Source organism: Emys orbicularis, chromosome 10, assembly GCF_028017835.1.
Source record: "Emys orbicularis isolate rEmyOrb1 chromosome 10, rEmyOrb1.hap1, whole genome shotgun sequence".
Classification (NCBI taxonomy): domain Eukaryota; kingdom Metazoa; phylum Chordata; order Testudines; family Emydidae; genus Emys; species Emys orbicularis.
The window spans coordinates 22669381-22691894 of record NC_088692.1 but is presented as its reverse complement, the minus strand read 5'-3'; the positions used below and the strand labels follow the sequence as shown (position 1 = coordinate 22691894).

The 22514-nt window shown below is 40.4% G+C and overlaps 1 protein-coding gene across 2 annotated transcripts in view; it reads left to right on the top strand.

The window, feature by feature from the left end:
- Positions 1 to 863: 863 nt before the first annotated feature.
- Positions 864 to 22514, top strand: part of PARN (poly(A)-specific ribonuclease) — a 146679-nt gene continuing 125028 nt past the window's right edge. The window contains exons 1-13 of one of the 2 annotated variants that reach the window (XM_065411738.1): positions 864 to 977; positions 1679 to 1756; positions 2599 to 2678; positions 5405 to 5472; positions 5564 to 5645; positions 7135 to 7195; positions 8179 to 8344; positions 9045 to 9110; positions 9499 to 9537; positions 10970 to 11012; positions 11791 to 11871; positions 16741 to 16797; positions 18501 to 18578. In XM_065411738.1, coding sequence (XP_065267810.1) covers positions 959 to 977; positions 1679 to 1756; positions 2599 to 2678; positions 5405 to 5472; positions 5564 to 5645; positions 7135 to 7195; positions 8179 to 8344; positions 9045 to 9110; positions 9499 to 9537; positions 10970 to 11012; positions 11791 to 11871; positions 16741 to 16797; positions 18501 to 18578 — 918 coding nt within the window. In that variant the 5' untranslated portion in view covers positions 864 to 958. The remainder of the gene's footprint in view (positions 978 to 1678; positions 1757 to 2598; positions 2679 to 5404; positions 5473 to 5563; positions 5646 to 7134; positions 7196 to 8178; positions 8345 to 9044; positions 9111 to 9498; positions 9538 to 10969; positions 11013 to 11790; positions 11872 to 16740; positions 16798 to 18500; positions 18579 to 22514) is intronic. The other variant, XM_065411737.1, reaches the window with a different exon arrangement.

The following is a 22514-nucleotide window of genomic DNA, read 5'->3' as shown; positions in this document are numbered from 1 at the left end:
CACACTTAGAGGCTTGCTGTGTGAAAGGGGTAACCAATACAAAAAGTTTGAGAACCACTGCAATAGTAGAAATGCTACAGCTGCACTTGCACTGATGTAGCCTGTAGATACTTACTACACTATGGAAGGGGTTTGTCTGGTAAATCCAGAAGAATGCTTCCATTGATCTAGCGGCATCTTTGCAGGGGTTTAGGTTTGCTTACCTACATTGCAGAGGGTGTGAAATTTTTCACAGGACTGCATGACCTAGTTAGGTTGACTTTGTATGATAGAGCAGCCCTTAGACACTTATTCTGCTCTCTCTGCTCCTACTGCTCTTAGAATCACAGAAATTAAGAGATGGAAAAAATGCTACTCTCAGCTGGTTGGGGTACCAGTGTAGGACTATTTCCTATACTAGAGCTTTGTTTTAAATTTAAAGTTTTAAATTTCTGCTGCAAAGGCTTAACTTTGCTCATGGTTGAGTTTTGTCCTTTTTGGGTCAGCCCCGTCATTGGGTCAAGCTTCCATACACTTAGGGCACTCACCAGGGGCGGCTCTATGCACGGCAGTCAGGCGGCATACTTAAGGCTAAATGGAGACGGGAGGGAGCCATGGGCTGAGGGAATCCGCGGGGTGCAACTATCAACAGCGATGCCGCCAGTAGAAGGGCTAGGGGGTACCGCTGTGTGGGCTGCGGCTCCCCGAAGAGCCGTGGCTACGACAGCCGCTTAGCTCGCGCTGTGGAACTTCAAGCGCGGCTGCGCGCGAGAAGCCACGAAGCACAACCCCCCAAAACCGCCCCGTCGGATTGGCGCCCCGTGGGACAATATGGCAGCTATCCCCGCCCGCCTCGGGCCGCTCACGTGAGCGCTCACGTGTCCGGCGGGGGAGGAGGGTTGTTTCCGGAAGTGCTCGGTGCGGGCAGAGCCGGGTTTAGGACGCTGCGGAGCGGGGCTCTGGCCGGGCTGGTGCGGGGATGGAGATCATCAGGAGTAGTGAGTGACGGCGGGGCGCGCGCCGGGTGGGGGCCGGTTTCCCAGGGCCTGGCCTCACCGCTCTTCTCCTGGGCCGCTCCCGGGGCCCCGAGAGTGTCCTCGGGGCCGTGACCGGCCCGTTCGCGTGGCAGCCGGGGCTCCGCTGTGCTCGGGAGCTGCACGTGCCCCTGCGAGGAGGCTCCTGGGTGCCGAGGAGGGGGGAGGCCCCGCGAGAGGGCGCCGGGCAGGGCAGGCTCGGCTCAGCCGCCCCGAGTGAGGGGACGGGGAGCAGTAGGTGGGCTGCCTGCCGCTGCCTCACAGGGGCTGGGGCTCCACGCGCGGGCCCTGCCGCGGTACCTGGCTGAGCTGTGACCTCCGGCCCGCTGTCTGCACCCCAAAGCCCGGCCCTTGTGCTGCTGCCTGTGGCCCTGCGCTGACGCGGTCCCTGGCCTGTGTGCTCTCGGGGAAGCCGCCGAACGTGAGCCGAGTCGTTGGGCGCCCTGCATTTGGTCCTTTCCTCTGCAGGCCCGGGGTTGTCGGTTTATCTCTAAAATGACGGTTCTCCTTGCAACTGGACACTGAGTCTTTTTAAAAGGCTGCGAAACCGAGGGTGGCTCTCAGGGCCCTGTTGTCTAGCTCCCGTGCGGTGGGGGGGCGGGATGGAGGTTCCCGAGATGATAACAGCCCTGTTCTCAGGGATGTTTTTAATGATTTCTTTATAGATTTTAAGGATAACCTAAATAAAGTGTATGAAGCCATCGAGGAAGCAGACTTTTTGGCTATTGATGGCGAATTTTCAGGTACAGTTAAGATTATTTTGTGAACGTCATAGATTTGGAATTGGGGTGCTGGGGTGGTGCCATACCCCCTGACTTGAAGTGGTTTCCTTATATACAGGATTTACAGTTTGGTTCAAGGGCTCTCAGCATCCCCGCTGTAAAAATTGTTTCAGCACCCCTTGTGAAGGGGGAGTATTAGCAAATGGGCTAACAGAGATCTGCTGTAATGAATCTGCAGCTACTTTGCGTATGGACTTCCCTTTGCTGTTAGATGTAATAATTGTCTTTAGAATTTTCTGTTGTTCTAAGATGCCTGAATAGGAAACTGAAATACTTAAAACAAAAGCTAGGTCAAAATGTTAAATTTAACACTGTACATATGGGTTATGTATTGCATAAGAGATGCCAACAGTCACTTGACAATATTTTTCACACTCCTGTTGGTTTGTCACTTCGTTGACTCTGGTTCTGGCTCCAGTAATGTGGCTTGAGACCCATCAACATCTGGTCATTGGTACCACATGCCATTCTATCAGGATTATTTATCTAACTGGTGAATGACACAAGTGAGGCTTTCATAGTTTTTCCTAGAACATGGCTTCGCTGCTAGCATGTTATTTTCTCTGAACTCACCAGATTGTTTATGTAGAATGACATAGTTTAATTGGCGTTTGTTTAAAGAGGGATGTTCACCTGTAATGGAAGAGGTTTATTTTCAGTTGAATGGTAACTTATACACATGTAATGTAATATTATGTTAGTGACATAGTGGCAGACTTCTTAATAATTGTCCTTTGTTGCTGCTCCTCACCCACTGTCTTTAAATAGCTTTATTTTTATGTAATATTTCCTATATTTTTTAGGAATCAGTGATGGGCCATCTGTTAGCACATTAACCAATGGCTTTGACACACCAGAAGAAAGGTATCAAAAACTTAAAAAGGTAAATGTAAAACTTAAGAGTTAAAATGAAACTATTTAAGTATTTTGCCATCCTTGGTAGGAGGTGCAATGTATCTGAGACTAGAACAAACTGTTAGATTTGTTAGTAGTATATCAGTATGTCATGATAGGCATTATTCTGAGACAAATTAAGACTTCTGCTTCATTCTAAATAGTACTCATAGATTAAAAACTTGAATTCCAGCAGGAAAAATAGGCTACATGTTTTTTAACTTTGCCTGTAGTCTAATATTTGGCTGCTTACGGGATGTTGGCAGGGAAACAGTGGAGACAAGTAGGATTTTAAATTTACATTAGGTTAAAATAGTTATTGTTTTAAAAACAATATTTTGGATCTATTTAGTCTACAGCAGTGGTTCTCAACCTGGGGCCCAGAGCCTACATAACACATTGTGGGCCACATACGTGACTCACAATGGTCAGTGGGTTGAGAACCACTGGTCTACAGCAATTGGTGAGTGTTTCAGTAAGGCCATGCTTATCCTGTTGAGCAGGAGTCTGGCAATGTCTATGCTAACTGTCTCGAGAGCCTCCAGCATTGGTCTAACGTTGGTCTAACAGTGGGCAAGTGCCAGATGTCATGGTGGTCAAGCGCCTGTGTCCAGTCTACACTAGTTCTTTTGCCAATGTAAGTGTCATTGATGCTAGACCAGCAGTTCTCAAACTATGGGGCGGACCTCCCAACAGAGGTTTAGGAATGTGTTAAAGGGAAGCATGAGCCGAAGTGCCCCCCCCCCCTTTTTTTTTTTTGAGCTCTGGCTGTCAGCCCTGGGTGGCTGGGGCTTGTGCAGAAGGGCCATGACAGGAGGCTCTCCTCCCCCCTCACCAGGAGACAGCTCAGGCTTTCCTTCCCCTGCCCCCAAATTCCTCATCTGGAGGTGGCAGGGCTCCGGTTGACAGCCCTGAGATGGCATCAGCTTTAGTAAGGGTGGCAATGGGGTGCTAAATCTGCTGTGAAAAGTGATATTGATGAATATCACTTTTCACATTGTCACCCTTACTTCTGTGCTGCTGCTGGCATGGTGCTGCCTTCAGAGCTGGGCGCCCAGCCAGCAGTCACTGCTCTCCACTCTGCCTTCAGAGCTGTGTGGTGGTATATGTACTTGTGTGTGTGTTTGTGTAAATTACTACAGACACAAAGAAGGGGGACCCAATCAAATAAGCTTGAGAACCTTGTGCTAGACAAATAGTGGAAGGTGGGAATCTGATATCTGGCCTTGTACACAAGGGGAAGGGGGCTGGAGGAAGGGAGGAGGAAACCACACACCACCAAACAAGAACCCTTTGGGCAGCTGCCAGATGAAATGGGGGAAAAGAGAGGATTGCAACTTGGTGTTAGGGCTTGTTTAGATGAACAGTTAAGATGCAGCAAGCTGGGGTGTAAATCTACAGTGCTCTAGCATGGCCTACAATTATTGTCCATGTGTACTTACTGCTGCACAATAACACAAAGTGCACTAGTGTGCAGCAGCAAGGTCCACACAGACTGTCACTGCGTGGCATGCTGAAGCGCTGTAGATTTATACCCCCATTTGCCGTGCACTAACCTACCATATAGACATGCCTTTAGAAAGGGTGTTGTGGCAACAGCTTACACTTAACAACTTTGACTATTGAAGCTGTAATAGGTATCCTTTTTTTATTTTTGATTTTTTTCAAAATACTATTATCTTCTACTGGAAGTGCTTAAATTACTTCTCAGATCTTGGGGTTAGGTTGACTGTCAGTCGTGAGAAGGAAAATGCCAAAAGCTTTCAGTACTATTTAAAACTAAGATTATATCTCGGAAAGGGAAGGAAGCCTTTTCTTGTAAAATACTTGCTAAGCTTATGATCATGCATATTTGCTATTAGCTATAAAAGCTACTACATTTGTCCCTTTAAAGAGACTGTTGGCCCCAACACTAGATTTTTCAAGCAAGAATTTACCAAACTTAAATCATATATCTGTATATTTTATCTGCTATTGTTAGAGGTTACAGTTAGGATTATTAGAATTCAAGATATTAGAAGAATAGTTCTATTTTGCATTTTGTTTACTTTGTGGATTTTTTTAGCTTTTTGTGTACAGTTCCTCTGTCTCCGCCTGAATAGTCTATCAGGCTCACCTCTTGTGGGTTGTGTGTATAACAATGGAGAAGAGAAACAACTTTTGGAAAGATAGCTGTAACATTAGAAAAGCTGTCAGGAGGTACTTGAGGCATGTACATCTTCAGAAACTACTTACTTGAAGTTGAACAGATCAAGTTGGTGGTGTCCCTTTAATATAAATAGAAAAGAACTTGTTTCTAAAAAGCTGGGTTTAGTTCATACCTTTGCAATAATGGAAGCTGAAACAATTGCCCTACTGCATGAGAAACAAAGTGCAAATTTAGTCTATTCATTGTCCAAGCTGAGTGAAGTGCAGAAAAAAAATGCAAAAATGAAGAAAAGGTAAAAATGAAATGCTAAACTTCAGAAGAAAAATAGAATGTTATTGGTAAGAATAATTTTCTTTTTAAACATGAGTCTTATGTAGCTAAAGGTCCTTTTTAAACTAAGGTATTATGCCAAGGCATTTTCACTCGAGGTAAATCTAGTAGTGCCAATATTTATCAGTGAGGTACAGATATCTGAGGCTCAGACAAATAATTTTTTCCCAGAGTGCCTCTCAGTTGCATTTCAAAATGTATTGTAACCATTATTCTCACTTGTTTTTCCTTTTCAGCATTCCATGGATTTCTTGCTTTTTCAGTTTGGCCTTTGTAGTTTTAAATATGACCACACAGAAGCTAAGTATGTTGTTTCCTTGACTTATTCCTAACTTTTTTTATACTAGGTAATATTGATAAGCTCTATTTTGATTTGTAACTCTTACCTTTCACAGATACATAATGAAATCATTCAACTTCTATATTTTTCCAAAACCCTTCAATAGAAGTTCACCAGATGTCAAGTTTGTCTGTCAGGTTAGTGGAAAAACAGGTTTATATGTATTGCTACTGGAAAACTTTTCAAAATGATTTTTGGGAAAATTCTGTAGTGGTGTCAATTTTGGTTAGTCCCTCAAGCATTTTTGCCTATGTATAATTCATTCTTCATGGATTTTTTCCCCCCCAGTGCATAGAGAAGGAAGCAAGTTTCAGTAAAAAAAAAAGTCTTAGTGGGACCATATTCTATAAATGAAGAAAAGGTCATGCCCCTTTTTAAACTCCTGCTGTTTAATACAGGTCTTAGTTTTTTCTGGAGACAGAGATGACAGTCTGAAGCTGACAATCAGATTTATGACATTATAAAGTATTTTCTTATCCAGCTTTTTTCTTGTTTTCTCTTCCTATTCATTCTTATTCTCTCCCTCTCTCTCTCATTGCTTCCCAAAGCTGTTGTGAGAATTTTTGGACTCATGAGATTTTGCCACATCAGTGCTTTCACTTGATTCCCATTCCCCCTCCACCGCTGGTCCCTCCCCCCCAACTCTTTCTCTCCTATGTCTTTATTTTTCTCCTGTCTCTCATCCATATCTCATTAAAATATAATCAGTATTCCAAAGATTGGGATTCATAGCCAGTGCTAAGCAGTAAAGGAAAGCCAGCAGACATCATCAATGTATAGTCTCATGTTTTGTCCACCTGACTCTTTTCTAACAGTTGTTGAACCTTTGTGCCAGACCAAAGAGTGGTACAAGTCATGTGTAGCTTGGTAGAGCCCAGAATGCACTTCTCTTCTTATTACAGAAAGTTGCATATGTATTTAAAAAAAAATCTATATAGTAATAGATACATATGTAAAAAAACTTTACACTCCTTTCCACCCTTATTACCATTATATTGTGCTTTGCCTGTGGCAGAAACTACTGCCTTGCTTGTTTCCATGTTGCCCTGGATATCATGAGTCTCATTGCCAAAATGGCTCCTGTAGATGCATTTGTAAGGTTTGTGTTTGAAAGGGTACACTTTTAAACAATCCTGAGCTTCACTTGGCTCTCTGGGCAAACTAAAATCAAGACTCTGTAGCTTCTAACTAAAATCAAAATGATACATAGCTTCAAAGTGGCTTTTTTATTATAATTTAAACAGTGTGTACTACATATTAATTGGTGTTATGGTGGGTTTGATGTTAAGGTTTTGGGATGTATTGTTATCCATAGTGCGCAAGCCGTAGATTATCTGTTAGGAGCAAGTAAGCGACAAAATACTGATGGAGAGATTTAATTACAAATGACTTGTTCTACTCAATTAAACTTCATCTTTTAATAAACTATTTCATTGCACAGACTAACTTTCTTGAGTTCACTAACCTAATACTTTGACAAAGAAAAAAGTTAGTATAGGTTTTTTAAAACAAATATGTTTGAGGAAAATATCTGGGTTGTTTTTTAATTAACCTTTGAAATTTCGGTGGTGTAGAATCAGTCACAAAGCTGGGTTTTTTTTGTTTTTTTTTTGTTCTTTTTTTCAGAGTTCAAGTATAGACTTTTTAGCAAACCAAGGATTTGATTTTAATAAAGTTTTTCGCAATGGTAAGCTTTTTCATTTTAAAACCTGTTTTTATAGACTATCTTTCTTTTCCTCCATTTCCTGTTTAAAACAAAAGGCAAAACATGTACATTTTGACCGTTTGGTAAAGTTGCTAAGGTCATAGCTTATTTGGTGTTTTAATAATGCAAATGAAGTTCTATACAGTGTTTGTGGGGGGGAGGAGGGAAAGTGACTATGTCCATCTACATTTTCTTAGAAACAGGTGAATGTCTACTTGTTTAAGCATAGTTTAGTGATGATAGTTTCACAGTGTGACAAGCTAGAAAATGCCATTGTTCCAGCAGTAAAACCTATAGGAAAGTTCTTTTGGAAAGATTACAACTTTGGTTTGTGTTTAACCACTGAAAAACAAAGGACTAGATAATAGTGATACTTAATATGACAGTGCCAGAGTCATTTGACTTGTTCCTCAATTTAGGAACCTATATATTGCCGCACTTCTGCTCAACACTTCCCTATTTCAGCAGGTTTTTTAAGGTAATTAGTACCTGCAGGGCTCTGATGTTTTGCAAATCTTTTCTGTGAGATACATGGCAACTACTTCAAAGCTCCTTGACATCCATAACAATCTGTGGCCCTGATGCTAAACTATATCCATGTGGGTAGATCCCTATTCCTTATTTATTTGCTTTGTGGTAGCACTCAGAAGCCCCAGTCATGTATCAACAATTTGAAGGCCCATCAAATTCAGTGAGGTTCTGTGCAGAAATAAGGGTCTGCCTGTGAGGATCAGATGACTCATTTAGACTTGAAGGTGCCAGCTGCTTTGGCTCTCTCAAAAGAAGTCCATTGCAACTAGAGATAAGGAAAGAGAAGCTTACAAGAAATATTTGAGGGATACAGATTTTTTTCTTTTCTTTTCAGTTTTTAGGGTGTAACATGACCGGGGTAGTGACTAAGCCTCTCTGAGCTGTGCAATATTTGCTTGCTTTTAATGATAAAATCTGTACAATGTTTTTCTTAGGAATCCCATATTTAAATCAGGAAGAGGAAAGACAATTACGGGAGCAGTATGACGAAAAACGTTCTCAGGCAAATGGTGCAGGGACCCTATCGTACATTTCCCCTAATGCCACAAAGTGTCCTGTGACTATTCCTGAGGATCAGAAAAAATTCATTGAGAGAGTGGCGTAAGTGGAAATATAAAAATGAAATCGTGTCATCCTGATGTGTGTGCACTGTTCTTTATGTGGTAGTCCTCCATTATGAAGTTGGCTAAAAACTTGAAGTTTCTAGTGTTCTGATTCTAAATTTGTCAATCTTAACAAAATGTTCCTTTGAATGAGAGGGTTTAAGTCTAGGAAACTTCTGTTCCTTTTAATCAGGCTTTTTTGCTGCTTATCTGCAACTTTCAGTAATCTGTCTTCAGCTACATCAAGGGTACTCAAGTTGTTAGTTACATTTTTGACTCTTGACGGTATTGTCAGTTTTCCAAAATCTCTGCTAAAGTTTAATCCAATTCTTAGTTTGTGATCTTGGATGGAAAATAATGGCCATGTATGTTCTGGCCCTCAAATATGAAGGCATTTAAGTCTACGCTTGGTTTCTGTTTTAGATTTCTTAATCACTCAAGATTTCATATTTATCACTATACTAATGTCTCTAAAAATGAAAAAATATATATGTGTGTGTATATATATATATATATATATATATATATATATATATATACACACACACATATGTAAAAAATAATAAACGTCTTAAATATTCCATTAATCCTTCTTATAAAAGGTTTGCCTTGCCTTTTGGCATATATAACTAAATGCTTTTGTGACAATAGTGTTGTATTAGTAAAAGCAAAAAATCTGTTTAATCTATTTCCTCCAGGGAGCAAATAGAAGATTTGATACAGAATGAAGAAAACAAGAGTTTGCAGTTGGAGCCATGCACAGGGTCAGTTTCTAAAAATAAACACTAGTTCTCTGGTAAACAGAGAACTCTGAACTGTCTTCTGTATAAGAAATTAGGTTTGACCTACTAGCCAGCTATATGGGGGGGGGGGGAGCCTCTTTCTGCAGATAGTGTCAACAAATTTATCCCTTCTTTTTGGCAAGTCATTCTCATCAGAAAGGCAGATATATGTACAATAAGACGTAAATCAATTTCTCCTTGGAAAATTAGACTAGTGTTTAGCCTTTTAAATGCCCTTTACAATACTATGTGATAACACCATGAGCTGTTTTATGTTCACTGCATGAATTTTTAACATAAATTTGTCTTTGACTTTGAAATATTTATATACGAGAACCATTAATAACATTACTCTTTTCTGCTTTTAAAGATTTCAGAGGAAACTAATTTATCAGACCTTGAGCTGGAAGTAAGTTACTAGTGTTAACCTCTTACCTTACCTACTGTATATCTGTGCTGTTTTTAACATGAAAAAATCTGGATAAAAAGCTGATCTATGCTTAATCTCATATCCATTATATTTAGATTGTTTCTCTTCTTAAGCAATCTTGTAATAGGGCTAAACTGAACTAATGCTTACAAGCGTGGAGTTCTTAAGGGTTCATTAGAATCCTTTTTTTTAAATTGAGCATATTTCTATTCTACCACTTATTTGTAAATTGAACGGTACAATGTAACAGATTAGAGTGATTATGTAATAACATGCGACTCTTAACGTACAGTGTGCAGTTATTGCAAACAACTGTAGAGCAGGAATGTATTCCTGCATAGATAGTGGGATTAATTTGAACGATAACTAGTTCTATAGGGTGTTGATAGTGTTATATTTATGGGTGATATTGTGGGAGATTGTTTCAAGTTGGCAGTAGTTCTTAAAATCCTGTCTTTAGAGGCTGTTCTTAGCTAAAATTGTTTTGTGCTGATTCTCATCTTAGAAGTAAATTGTATTTTAAAACTAGATAAAAAGGCTGTTGAAGAAGCCATTTGAGTAATGGAGATGGGGTGAGGTCTTTAAGCTGTTCAACAAATGTATTTTCACAATGTTTTCCTTACCATTTTTGTTGAACATGAGGAAGTTACTCTAAAATACTTGTTTGGATATCTGCACATTGAAATAATGGCATTTTGCATTTTTTATCATTGTGGCAGATTTTTTTTAACCGCTTTGCCTACACTCCACAGCGAGCCCTCATTGTGCAGTGTGAATTTGAAGTACTTGTGGCACCTTAGAGACTAACAAATTTATTTGGGCATAAGCTTTTGATGAAGTAGGTTTTAGCCCACGAAAGCTTATGCCCAAATAAATCTGTTAGTCTCTAAGGTGCCACAAGTACTCCTCATTCTTTTTGCTGATACAGACTAACACGGCTACCACTCTGAAACATGTGGAATTTGAGTGTATGTGCATTCCTGAATGGGTAACTTAGTAACTGCTTTTTTGAATAAGTTTCTCTTTCTGAAAAAATGCACAAGCAGTACCTTAACCCAACATCAGATTACACAGATTGATTTAATTGCACTGAAGTCAAGAAATTGAGTTAGAGTTCTCTCAGCAACAGTTCAAGCTATCTGCATAGTACAGTAAGAAACTAACACTAATTGTTGAAATTCTTGATATACACAAGAAGGCCAAATTATTGAATACCTTGGTACTTTGAATTTGCCAACTTCATTTTGGTTAAAAGCTGCCTTAATAGTTTTTGCATTTAATATTAAGCCTGTCTGTAACCTTACTACAAGTTGTGTAGCTATGAAAATTAGCCTAGTTGAAGATGGAGCTTCAGTATACTAACTGCCAAATTAGTCATAAACTATAGTTTACCTTTCACTGTTTGCTGTAGGTATCCAAAAGGTATCCATGTTGAAACTCTGGAGACAGAGAAGGTAATTAATTGACTAACAACATACTGTCTTAGATGCTTGTTCTGTGTAAGGGAAATCTCAGTCCTAATGAAATTTCATGCTACTTGACCTCTAAATTTGCCTGCTGAAGCTTTGTTATGCAAACTTTTAAACTTTCTTTAAACTATGATAAAATACTTTTGAATAACCTTAGTGGCTTGACTTTAAAATCCATGAGGTATAAATACAAATATATGACATATATTTATATTAGCCATTATAGTTTTCACTATATTTTATCTAACATTCAGTACATTGAGAGTATGAAGTCTTGGTCAGCTGAGTGGTTTGATAACAGAACAATAATTGCAGCAGATATTCAGCATTAACTTTTTCCCAAAGAGCTAGGTAAACAATATGAACCCCAAATCACCTGAAAATACTGGATTAAAAAACCCCACTGAAACCTAAAGTTATAGGGAAACTTAGTATGATAAATGTTTTCATTCCAACCAAAAAGCATATTTCCCTTAGGCTTCATTATGTGAGTAGGTTCAGCTCAGATAGCCTTGTTAAAATTATAAGCCCCTAGAAAAAAATTAGTTTATAAAAGAAATACTGTAATATTAATAGGTAAACTGTTGCAGCTAAACTCTGAGTATAACCGATGCAATTTAGCTTTGTTTGCAGTAGATATTTAGATAGCAAATTGTGATTGGTTCATGTATTAGCGTTGGGATTCTGTTTTAGTTTCTCAGTTTTTTTTTTTTTTTGTCAAGCTATTCCTGGAATAATTTACTTATGCCATTACTGCTTTCAGAAGGAAAGATACATTGTCATTAGCAAGGTAGATGAAGAAGAGCGCAAAAGAAGAGAACAGCAGAAACAAGCAAAAGAACAGGTAAAATTTTTAGTATCCTTGTTCTTTCTTAAGGTAAAGAAAACCCTGTTCATTTTAATTGAAATGTTGGAATTGGGGAAGAGACCTGACTGACTTGACTTCCACATGGTTATGACACTGAAATTTCCCCACCTCTCAACTCCAGTGTCCTGCCTCTTGCATTGGTGATATCTGATCCTTCAGAGGAAGGAAAAATCAGGGATACGCTTGAGTAAGTAAGCAGTGCTGTGCATGATGGAAGTGGAGGGGGGATAATATTTGTACCTGCTCACTGTGGCTCTCTGCTGATGTCATGGAGCATATTACCTTTATCTTAGCAAGCATAGCTAGAAGATATTTATCATTACTCGTCTCTTAAAAACTTGCTACAGTATTTGAAAACCTTCAGTAGTAGCTAACTGCATTCTGAAAAGTGTTTCTTTGTACTATTTTCAAACTAAAGTGACACTGTGGAGCTAGCAAGGGATGTTAAGAGTAACAGGAAGGATTTCTACAGGTATGTTCGCTACAAGAAGGTCAAGGAAAGTGTGGGCCCCTTATTGAATGGGGGAGGCAATCTAGTGACAGAGGATGTACTCAATGCTTTTTTTTTGCCTCGGTCTTCACGAACAAGGTCAGCTCCCAGACTACTGCACTGGGCAGCACAGTATGGGGAGGAGGTGACCAGCCCTCTGTGGAGAAAGAAGTCGTTCAGGACTATTTAGAAAAGCTGGACAAGCACAAGTCCATGGGGCTGGATGCACTGCATCCGAGGGTGCTAAAGGAGTTGGCGGATGTGATTACAGAGCCATTGGCCATTATCTTTGGAAACTCATGGCGATTGGGAGAGGTCCCGGATGACTGGAAAAAGGCTAATGTAGTGCCCATCTTTTAAAAAGGGAAGGAGGAGGATCCGGGGAAACTACAGGTCAGTCAGCCTCACCTCAGTCCCTGGAAAAATCATGGAGCAGGTCCCCAAGGAATCAATTTTGAAGCACTTAGAGGAGAGGAAAGTCAGCATGGATTCACAAAGGGCAAGTCATGCCTGACTAACCTAATTGCCTTCTATGATGAGATAACTGGCTCTGTGGATGAGGGAAAAGCAGTGGATGTGTTATTCCTTGACTTTAGCAAAGCTTTTGATATGGTCTTCCACAGTATTCTTGCCAGCAAGTTAAAGTAGTATGGCCTGGATGAATGGACTGTAAGGTGGATAGCAAGCTAGCTAGATCATCGGGCTCAACAGGTAGCGATCAATGGCTCCATGTCTAGTTGGCAACCGGTATCAAGCGGATTGCCCCAAAGGTTGGTCCTAGGGCCGGTTTTGTTCAATATCTTCATTAATGATCTGGAGGATGGCGTGGATTGCATCCTCAGCAAGTTTGCAGATGACACTAAACTGGGAGGAGTGGTAGATACGCTGAAGGGTAGGGATAGGATACAGAGGGACCTAGACAAATTAAGAGGATTGGGCCAAAAGAAATCTGATGAGGTTCAACAAGGACAAGTGCAGAGTCCTGCACTTAAGAAGGAAGAATCCCATGCACTGCTACAGACTAGGGACCGAATGGCTAGGTAGTAGTTCTGCAGAAAAGGACCTAGGGGTTACAGTGGACAAGAAGCTGGATATGAGTCAACAGTGTGCCCTTGTTGCCAAGAAGGCTAACGGCATTTTGGGCTGTATAAGTAGGAACATTGCCAGCAGATCGAGGGACGTGATCATTCCCCTCTATTCGGCATTGGTGAGGCCTCATCTGGAGTACTGTGTCCAGTTTTGGGCCCCACACTACAAGAAGGATGTGGAAAAATTGTAGAGAGTCCAGCTGAGGGCAACAAAAATGATTAGTGGGCTGGAGCACGTGACTTATGAGGAGAGGCTGAGGGAACGGGGATTGTTTAGTCTGCAGAAGAGAAGAATGAGGGGGGATTTGATAGCTGCTTTCAACTACCTGAAAGGGGGTTCCAAAGAGGATGGATCTAGACTGTTCTCAGTGGTGGCAGATGATAGGACAAGGAGTAATGGTCTCAAGTTGCAGTGGGGGAGGTTTAGGTTGGATATTGTGAAAAAGTTTTTCCTTAAGAGGGTGGTGAAGCAATGGAATGGGTTATCTAGGGAGGTGGTGGAATCTCCTTCCTTAGAGGTTTTTAAGGTCAGGCTTGACATAGCCCTGGCTGGGATGATTTAGTTGGGGATTGGTCCTGCTTTGAGCAGGGGGTTGGACTAGATGACCTCCTGAGGTCCCTTCCAACCCTGATATTCTATAATTCTTATTTTCTTACTTTGACTTGGTGTCAAAAGGAAGGCCTGAGTATTTTTTTTATTGTACCCCTCATAACATTAAGTACCTCAGTTATTCTTTTTAATGAAAATTAGAGAAGACTTTAATAGCTGTCTGTTTTCAGTCTTTCCAGGATAGTCCTGAAACTGGGCATACAGTTCCAGATGTATGGCTTGCAGTACTGAATTGCCTGCTTTAATGGATTTTTAGTGCTTGTAATTCTTTTCATTGGGACATCAAATGCTTTTGTGCTAAGAATTAATTGACTAGTCACAGTAGAACTTATCCAGCCATAACTACAGAGACTAAGGTTCCCCATAAATGTTAAAAAGTTTTCTTAGTTAGTAGCTCTTAAGGTGAATTAATAATGGATAAAGTAAGAAGATCAAAGTGTTTTTAGTGTTGTCCTCTTACCATTAGAATGAGCATAAAGAGTGGGCTTCCAATGCTCAAACATCTTCCCTTTCACTTGCTCTCTATATCCTTATGTGAATCTACTCTACCAGATCTGCAGGTTCTACATGTATGAAACATTTAAGCCTTAAATGCATTACTTACAATGATTGAGTACTTAGAAGCATCACACGACTTCTATTTAAATATAAGTGAAGTTGGTGCACCACATTTGTACTGTAGCATGTTGTTGAAGTAATACTTTTAATGTAAAAATATTCCTTACTGTACCCTAGCTCAATAAAAATGCATTGTTCTAAGAGCAATCAGAGGGCTACTACCTTGGTTCTGGCCACAGAAAGGGAAAAAAGAAAAGGAAGAAAGACAAAATGCAATGAATGTGACTCATTTAGGCTGCAACTTCATTCACTTAACATATCTGGCGATGAGTCACACAGTGCAGATTCATTCTTTCCTTAATCATTCCCACTTTTGAGGGCTGCCGTCAGCCCTCCCCCTTTTCAAGTTGGTCCCAGTCCATTGTTGGGACCCCATCACCATTTCCTTGTATGGGGACTAAAGTGGGCTTGAAAAAAAACGGGGACTGTACCTGATGTTTGGAGCCCCAGCCCCTCTTTACTTAGGGGATTCCTTCCCCTAAATCCATTTCCAACTCCTGTTTATCAGGGAACTGTATCCCCTCTAATGAGTACCTGCACTGGACACCTGTTGTATGTGTTACCTAAGTTGCAACATCTTGACCTAACCTCCTTCCTTGCATCTCTTGGTCCCTCACCTGCCGTGGGAAGGTGATGGTGAAAAATTCCTTTCCAGCTCCAAATGAAAAAAGCAACCAGCGCAAACCCACAGCAGATCATAAAATCCTGTCCTACTTTGATCCCATGGGTGGGAAGATGGGTGCTGCTGATCAGTGACTTAGAGTGCAGGTTCCTTCTGGTATGCATGGGGTATAAATACCTCCCTTCCCTGGTGCACATGGTCAGTCAGAGCCTCCATCTGGTCTGGCCACTTTTCCCACCTTGGCTCTGCTCAGGTAAGTCTGTCCCCCTTTTCCCCCTCCCTTGTAACCCAGACGCAGCAGGGACACCTAATGGAGTCCTGTCCTCCTTTCCTCCAGCCCCAAAATGCACCTCATTCAGTTTTGCTGATTACATTCTAGAATAACGTAGTAGCTTGTTGTATACAGCATGCAACTCGCAGATCAGTATTTTGAACTAATGGTGTATAGGTTAGCAGTACTTCCAGATACCTTACAGACTGAGGTCTGAAATCAAGACAAATCTCTAAAATATCAAATGGTTGAGTCATGAGATATCTGTGTCTGTCTCTGGGGCCTGACAAAAGTCCTGAGTCCTGAGCAGAAAAATGCCAGGCACCCTTTATTGAATGCATGTTTCAGGATAAAAATTCAACCTGTTTTGAGCATGCATTATTTGCTCATAAGTGGAAGGCCTCTTTGGCTTGATATTGAACACCCCTTTCTGACTCAGCTAAACACACTTTCAGTGTGACCTCTTTCACCCCCTGCCAACTCTCTGCTTGCCCTCTTGCAACTTTTACTGCTAAAGGAAGATTTTGAAAAGCATTCGATGGAGGCTTAACTCTGCCGTTATTGAAGTCAATTTTAAGTCTCATTGACTTCAGTGAGAGTAGAATTAAAGCAATAGTGAATTGTTTAAAAAAAAAAACCTCACTGCTTGTGTTTTTCCTTGGCAATGTAGGCATTGAAATGAGGTGGTAGAAGTTTTTTTCACTCTTGCTCTAATAGCAAAAGCAAAGTTCATCAAATGGAAATGAACAAAAACATTTGATACTATTGAGCAGTTTTACTTTTAGCCCCATTGTTTGCAATACTATGTAAAAGTTTATAGTATCTGACTTAGACATTCCCAACAGTTTTCAGGCCAGCTTATGCCTATTTTATAGATGGGGATCTATGGCACAAGTTGACTTGTCTTTTATTTACACCATTAGAGAGACAGTGGATACCAGTGCCCTACTCTGACCACAGTAATACTTTCACAAATATTTGCCTTTCCTAGGGTCTGATTTGATTATCATTTTATGAAGTATACAGAATGGGGGACCTTAATTTGAGATCTAGTTGCAGGGATATTGTCTTATTGTCACAATATACAGACATTGCTGTCAGTTATTTGCATTTATACTTCACTTAATGATACTTGAAATTTTGCAGGAAGAACTCAGTGATGCAGTGGGATTTTCCAGAGTCATTCATGCCATTGCTAATTCTGTAAGTTAACCAACACATTGTTTTTTTTGTTTTTTGTTTTTTTTTCATATATACCTTTAGTTTTCAGCTGAGGCCTGGCCTGACATGAGTAATTAACACCTGGAGGGAGGCCTCATTACTTGGCGGATAGGATTAGAGAGGGAAACGGATCATCAGGCTGAAAGCAGAACTTTTGTGCTAAATAAGATAAGTAAATAGGTCAGTAGGCTAAAAAAACAGAATGTCTGAGCGAGCTAAGGTAAGAGGGAGAACATCCAGGGAACCATTTACTAGCAATGGACAAGATTAATTAGGAATGCAGAGAAGAGGTCAAGCATCAACAATTTATGGACACAGCATGCTGCACAGGGATTGGTTTTTGCAAAGTAATCAAGCCAATACAAAAATGTGATGTCATGTATAGTAAATGCAATGAGATGTGTAAATGTATATGAAGGGAGAGGGTTTCTGTGTATGTTTGGAGGTGTGATATACCCTCCATTCACCTCCCTGTTTTTGTTTGATAAGCTCAGTGTAGCTTTGCTATATGGCAAATAAAGGAACCTTAGTGATGAAATCTGGAGTCGAACTGAGTTTTTTACATCCCAGAGAACTGGATGAAGTGTTCTGGATAAGCCGAGTGGAAAAGGTCTCAGGGAGTCCCAATTTAGTTAACAGTAAAAAGTTGATAATTCACATAGAGTATGAGGTCCATTACTACTAAATTGTACAAATAAGCAAATATTAATGAAGTATGACTCAAATGTATGTAACTTTAGAGCCCTGCGCGGATACAAAATTTATATCCTTGGGTCTAAAGTGCATATGTGCAGACCTGCTGTGCTCTATCAGGAACCACAATGGTGATAGCAACAGCATGTGGGGCTGCCATATGGGAGTATGCAAGCTGCTCGCACACGCTAGTGTGACCGGGGCAGCTGCCGGTGAGCCTGGTGCCCGTCCCAGTGGCCAGGGCTGGGGATGATACATCCACGCCAGAGGAGCTGCCTGGGTGGGGTGCTGGCTCCTGTGAGCGGCAGCCCGACATGCTGTTGCTTTCGCTGCTGCAGTTCTTAGTAGAGCCCTGCAGCTCCGTGGATATCCACATCCATGGATATAAATTTTGTATCCGTGCAGGGCTCTACTTGACTTTAATTAAGATTTTTGGTTATGGCAATGCTTTGATATAAAATAAGTGTAGTGTATCCTTTTTTAAAAGTCTTTAGTAATATGAGATTTCACTACACCTATTCATTAGATCTTTTAAAAAGTGAATAATACCAATTTCTTATAGGAGTTAACAAGATTCTAAGTCCTGTCCTTTTTGAAAAAAAATTAAGTAGCTCTTGTTTTGGCTGTAACCACAAGGTAAAAAGCATAACCACAGTAAGAAAAAGATCAACAGGGTCTGCTTACTTTCTACCTAAATATTCAAAATAGGTTTTTAAATGGTTTTGCTATGGTCTCTAGAACAGGACTCATCGTGTTTGTTCAGTGCCTGCCACAATAGTCCCCTCCCCTCTTCTTATTGGCACTGCCACTGTACAAATAATTATCAGATACTTGAACTGTAAAGAATATGCTTGTGATTCAGTATAGTAGTTTGAAGTTAAAATGTAATGAATTGAAAACTGAGTGAAACTGCACCAGAGCCTTTTCCGTAACCTATTTTGTATACAGTAGTTTGAAATGTCATTCACACATATAACGGACTCTTTCTTTAGGGCAAACTTGTTGTTGGACACAACATGCTACTGGATGTCATGCACACGATCCACCAGTTTTACTGTCCCCTACCTGAAGTAAGTGGCCTTGTCAGTCTTCAGGTAATTAGAAAATGTATCCTGAAATTTGAAGTAATTCATCTGAAATCTATTGTGGATGGAAACTTACTAGGGGGTTTTGAACAAACTAAAATAGAATCTTTAAAATGCTATTAGAAATCTGTTTGCTTTCTGGAGATACTGGCCCATAGTTCATTCAGTTTTCTTAAACCCTCTACTAGGGAGAGTTTGCAGTTAGGGCTGAAATTATCTCCATCATCAATTTGGTAACTGTATCTTTGAATGAAGTGCCGCAGTAAGAGATGTAACGAGAGATGCAAAAGAGGGGAATTTCCCACACCTAGCCATTCTTTTTAGTTGACAGATCTCAGGAACCCTCCCAGATTGAAGTGTCAATAGAGGAAGTTTTGGAACAAACTGATAAATTCAACAGTAATTTGAAATCTCAGGACCGGATGGTAATCACCCAAGAATTCTGAAGGAACTCTAACATGAAATTGCAGAACTGCTTACTATGATATATAAACTATTGCTTAAATTAGCCTCTACCAGAAGACTAGTGGATAGCTAATGTAATGCTGATTTTTAAAAAAAGGCTCCAGAGGCCATCCTGACAATTACAGGCCTGTAAGCCTAACTTCAGTAGTACGCAAATTGGTTGAAACTATAGTAAAGAATAGAATGATCAGATACATAGATAAACACAATATGTTGAAGAGTCAATGAGGCTTTTGTAAGGGGAAATCCTGCCTCACAAATCTATTCTAATTCTGGGTCAATTAGGGTGACTAGATAGCAAGTGTGAAAAATTGGGATGGGGGTGGGGGTAATAGGTGCCTATATAAGACAAAGCTCCAAATATCAGAACTGTCCCTATAAAATCGGGACATCTGGTCACCCTAGGGTCAACAAATGTGGACAAGGATCCAATGGCTATAGTGTACTTGGACTTACAGAAAGCCTTTGACAAGGTCTCTCACCAAAGACTCTTAAGCAAAGTAAAGAGTCATGGGATGAGAGGAAAGGTCCTGTCATTGATCAGTAACTCATTAAAAGGTAGGAAACAAAAGGTAGGAATAAATGGTCAGATTTCACAGTGGAGAGAGATCAATAGTGGGGTCCTCCAAGGATCTATACTGGGACAAGTGATGTTCAACATAGTCATGAATGATCTGGAAAAAGAGGTGAACAATGAGGTGGCAAAATTTGCAGCTGATACTAAGTTACTCAAGACGGTTAAGTCCAAAGCTGAGTGCAAAGAGTTAGCGGGGATCTCACAAAATAGGGTGACTGGGCAACAAAATGGCAGATGAAATGCAATGTTGATAAATGCAAAATAATGCACATTGGAAAACATAATTCCAACTATACATACAAAATGATGGGGTCTAAAGTAGCTGTTGCCACTCAAGGAAAAGATCTTGGAGTCATTGTGGATAGTTCTCTGAAAACATCTGCTCAAAGTGGAGCAGCAGTTAAAGTGAGGATTCAGGGTATTAAATGTATGTTATTGAAACACGTAAATTGAGTGCAAATAAAAATCAACTCTAGTATGTGACTTTATGTACTATAGTATTTCTAACTGTATACCTCAATCACTTTTAAAAGCATTTGTCCTGAAAGCTTTAAAATTTCAACCCATGTATAATTGGGCATATGTCCTTATTGTCCTTGAGCTATTTTTAATTGAGACTTGAGTATAAAACTAGTAACCTTTATGAAGTGACTAATTGAAAACCTAGTCTGACTAAAGATATGTTACATTCATCACGTTTAGCCTTTATAATCCCATATCACTAAGTATTTACAGTGCAGGAAAGCTAATTGGAAATGGCAGTTTCCTATGGAGCATGAATAATGCTAAAGAAGAGTATAATTATTAAAGGACAGAATTGTCTTCAGTGATCAGGAGTTGCAATGCTCTATGGCAGTGGAAAATTTAAGTTGTAGGAAATCAAGTTTTAAGTTCAGTTTCAGAAAAAGGAAAACTAGGAAGTCAATTGTGTACTTGCAGCTCTTGGCCCTCAATGCTGCTTCAGTAATTGACTGGGTAATTAGGTGCATTATACTTGTTTTTTTTAAAATTCCTTACATTTTATGTCTTAACAAGGCCTGTAGCGTTAATGGAAGTGTTTTACTTTCCTCTGCTGTATTTTAAAAATAAAGTTCTCTTCTGTGATGTTTGCTAGAAGCTGAGTTGTGATATGGAGATGACATTATGAAATCTAATCCCAGAAGTTGGGGGATAAAATCAAATTGATTATAAGGATGGGAATTGCAGTACTGAAATATTGGAGGGGGAGGGGGTTCTGATTATTTAAGAAATCCTAATCTACTAGCCTGGCCTTTGTTTGTGCTAGGTGGGTAAGGATACAGTACTAGTCTTTGAGGAAGCAAGAGATTTGGCTGGAGACGGGTCACTTGTGTCCTGTACAGGCATCATAAACTTTGAGGCTTTTTCAGGTGAGGCTGCATGTGAGACTTGGCTATTAGATGTGGGGGAAGTGGGTTGAGGCTTGTTTGAACTATGTTGGCACATAGGTAAATAGGGAGTCACTTGCTCAAGAAACCATCTTTAGACAGGGGTCTAACATGGCCTTTTTGGTTATTCAAGTGCAGGTGAGGTGCTGTCACTGCTTCTGAAGTCCTCAGATTTTGGTCAATGTAGTTATGGTGTAGGCTGATTATCTTTACCTACTCCTACAAATGATCAAGGGTCTGCACCCTTTGATGCTGTTGAGTCATTCAGAAGTTGTCACTTGCAGCTTGCGTTAGCCCTCTTTCCCTGTGAAAATAGGGAGATCCAGAATCCAAGGCCATCATTAAAGCATTTCGGCTTCTGTTATAGAAGAAGGTTGGCAGCTGAGAGAGAAGGGGCAGAGTCAATTAGGACTTGTATTTGTGGTGGGGATTTTCAGGCACTGGGAAGAGTGAGTAGTGACTGATTATCTGGGGATCACCCAGACAGGCCTCCCTTGTAACTTTGGGTGCCTTAATGCTGTGCTGCTATGGCTCAGAGCCCTGACGCTAGTAGCCAGCCGACAAACAAAGACTCAGCCTGGCCTCCACCAGTTTAATTACTCCTTGCAGGGTGACTCCAACAGCCCTTCTGGTCCTGAGCCTCTCCACATTTGTCTAACCTGAGTTCTAAACCACCAGACACTGGGACTCTTCCCTTCTGGTTTGTCACCCCCAAAAGTGTGGAAACAGTCCTCAGTTATCAGCTCACTTTAGCAGACACTCCTCACAGTTTGCACACCAGAGACCTGCTTGGGATAAAAATAAACAACATTTATTTAATAAAATAATCTCAGACTCAAAGATGAAATGGTAAGGAAAAAGCAAACAAGTTAAGGAACATAAACATAAAGATGCAACTTCATGCTTTACATTTCTATATTAAATAAATTCCTTTTTCTAATACAAACTTACCTATTGCCTTTGAACAGTTTCCCAGCTTGCCCCCTAGCCTTAGGTGATGAGATCCTGTGTTCACAGGCAGCGCCCTCCACCCCTGTCCCTTCTGCTGTTGAGACTGTCCCCTCAGTTCAGTGCTTTTCACTTCAAACCCCACCTTCCCTTTTAATATGGCTTGCAGTTTTTTCCGCCCTGACTATGGTAATTCATTGTCTCTCAGAACAGGGGAAATTCCCTTTTGATTTGGTAGCTGGGGTGTTTGTGTCTTCCCATTAACTGTAATGGTTCATTATTTGACTTTTCCTGGGTTGTACGATGGATTGTTACTTGTCTGCTGTGAGGTGTATTTGAAATTGTAGTACATATCATGAGCATAGTATTTTATATATGTATATTCGTAATCAGTCTGTATACATATTTCAGACCATCAAGTTCAGAACATTACAGGTTTTCATAAAAGACCTTATTCAACATATTTTTGTACACAACATTGTATACAACCTGTGGATTCAGTTGCTTACTCTGTGAGATTCAGAC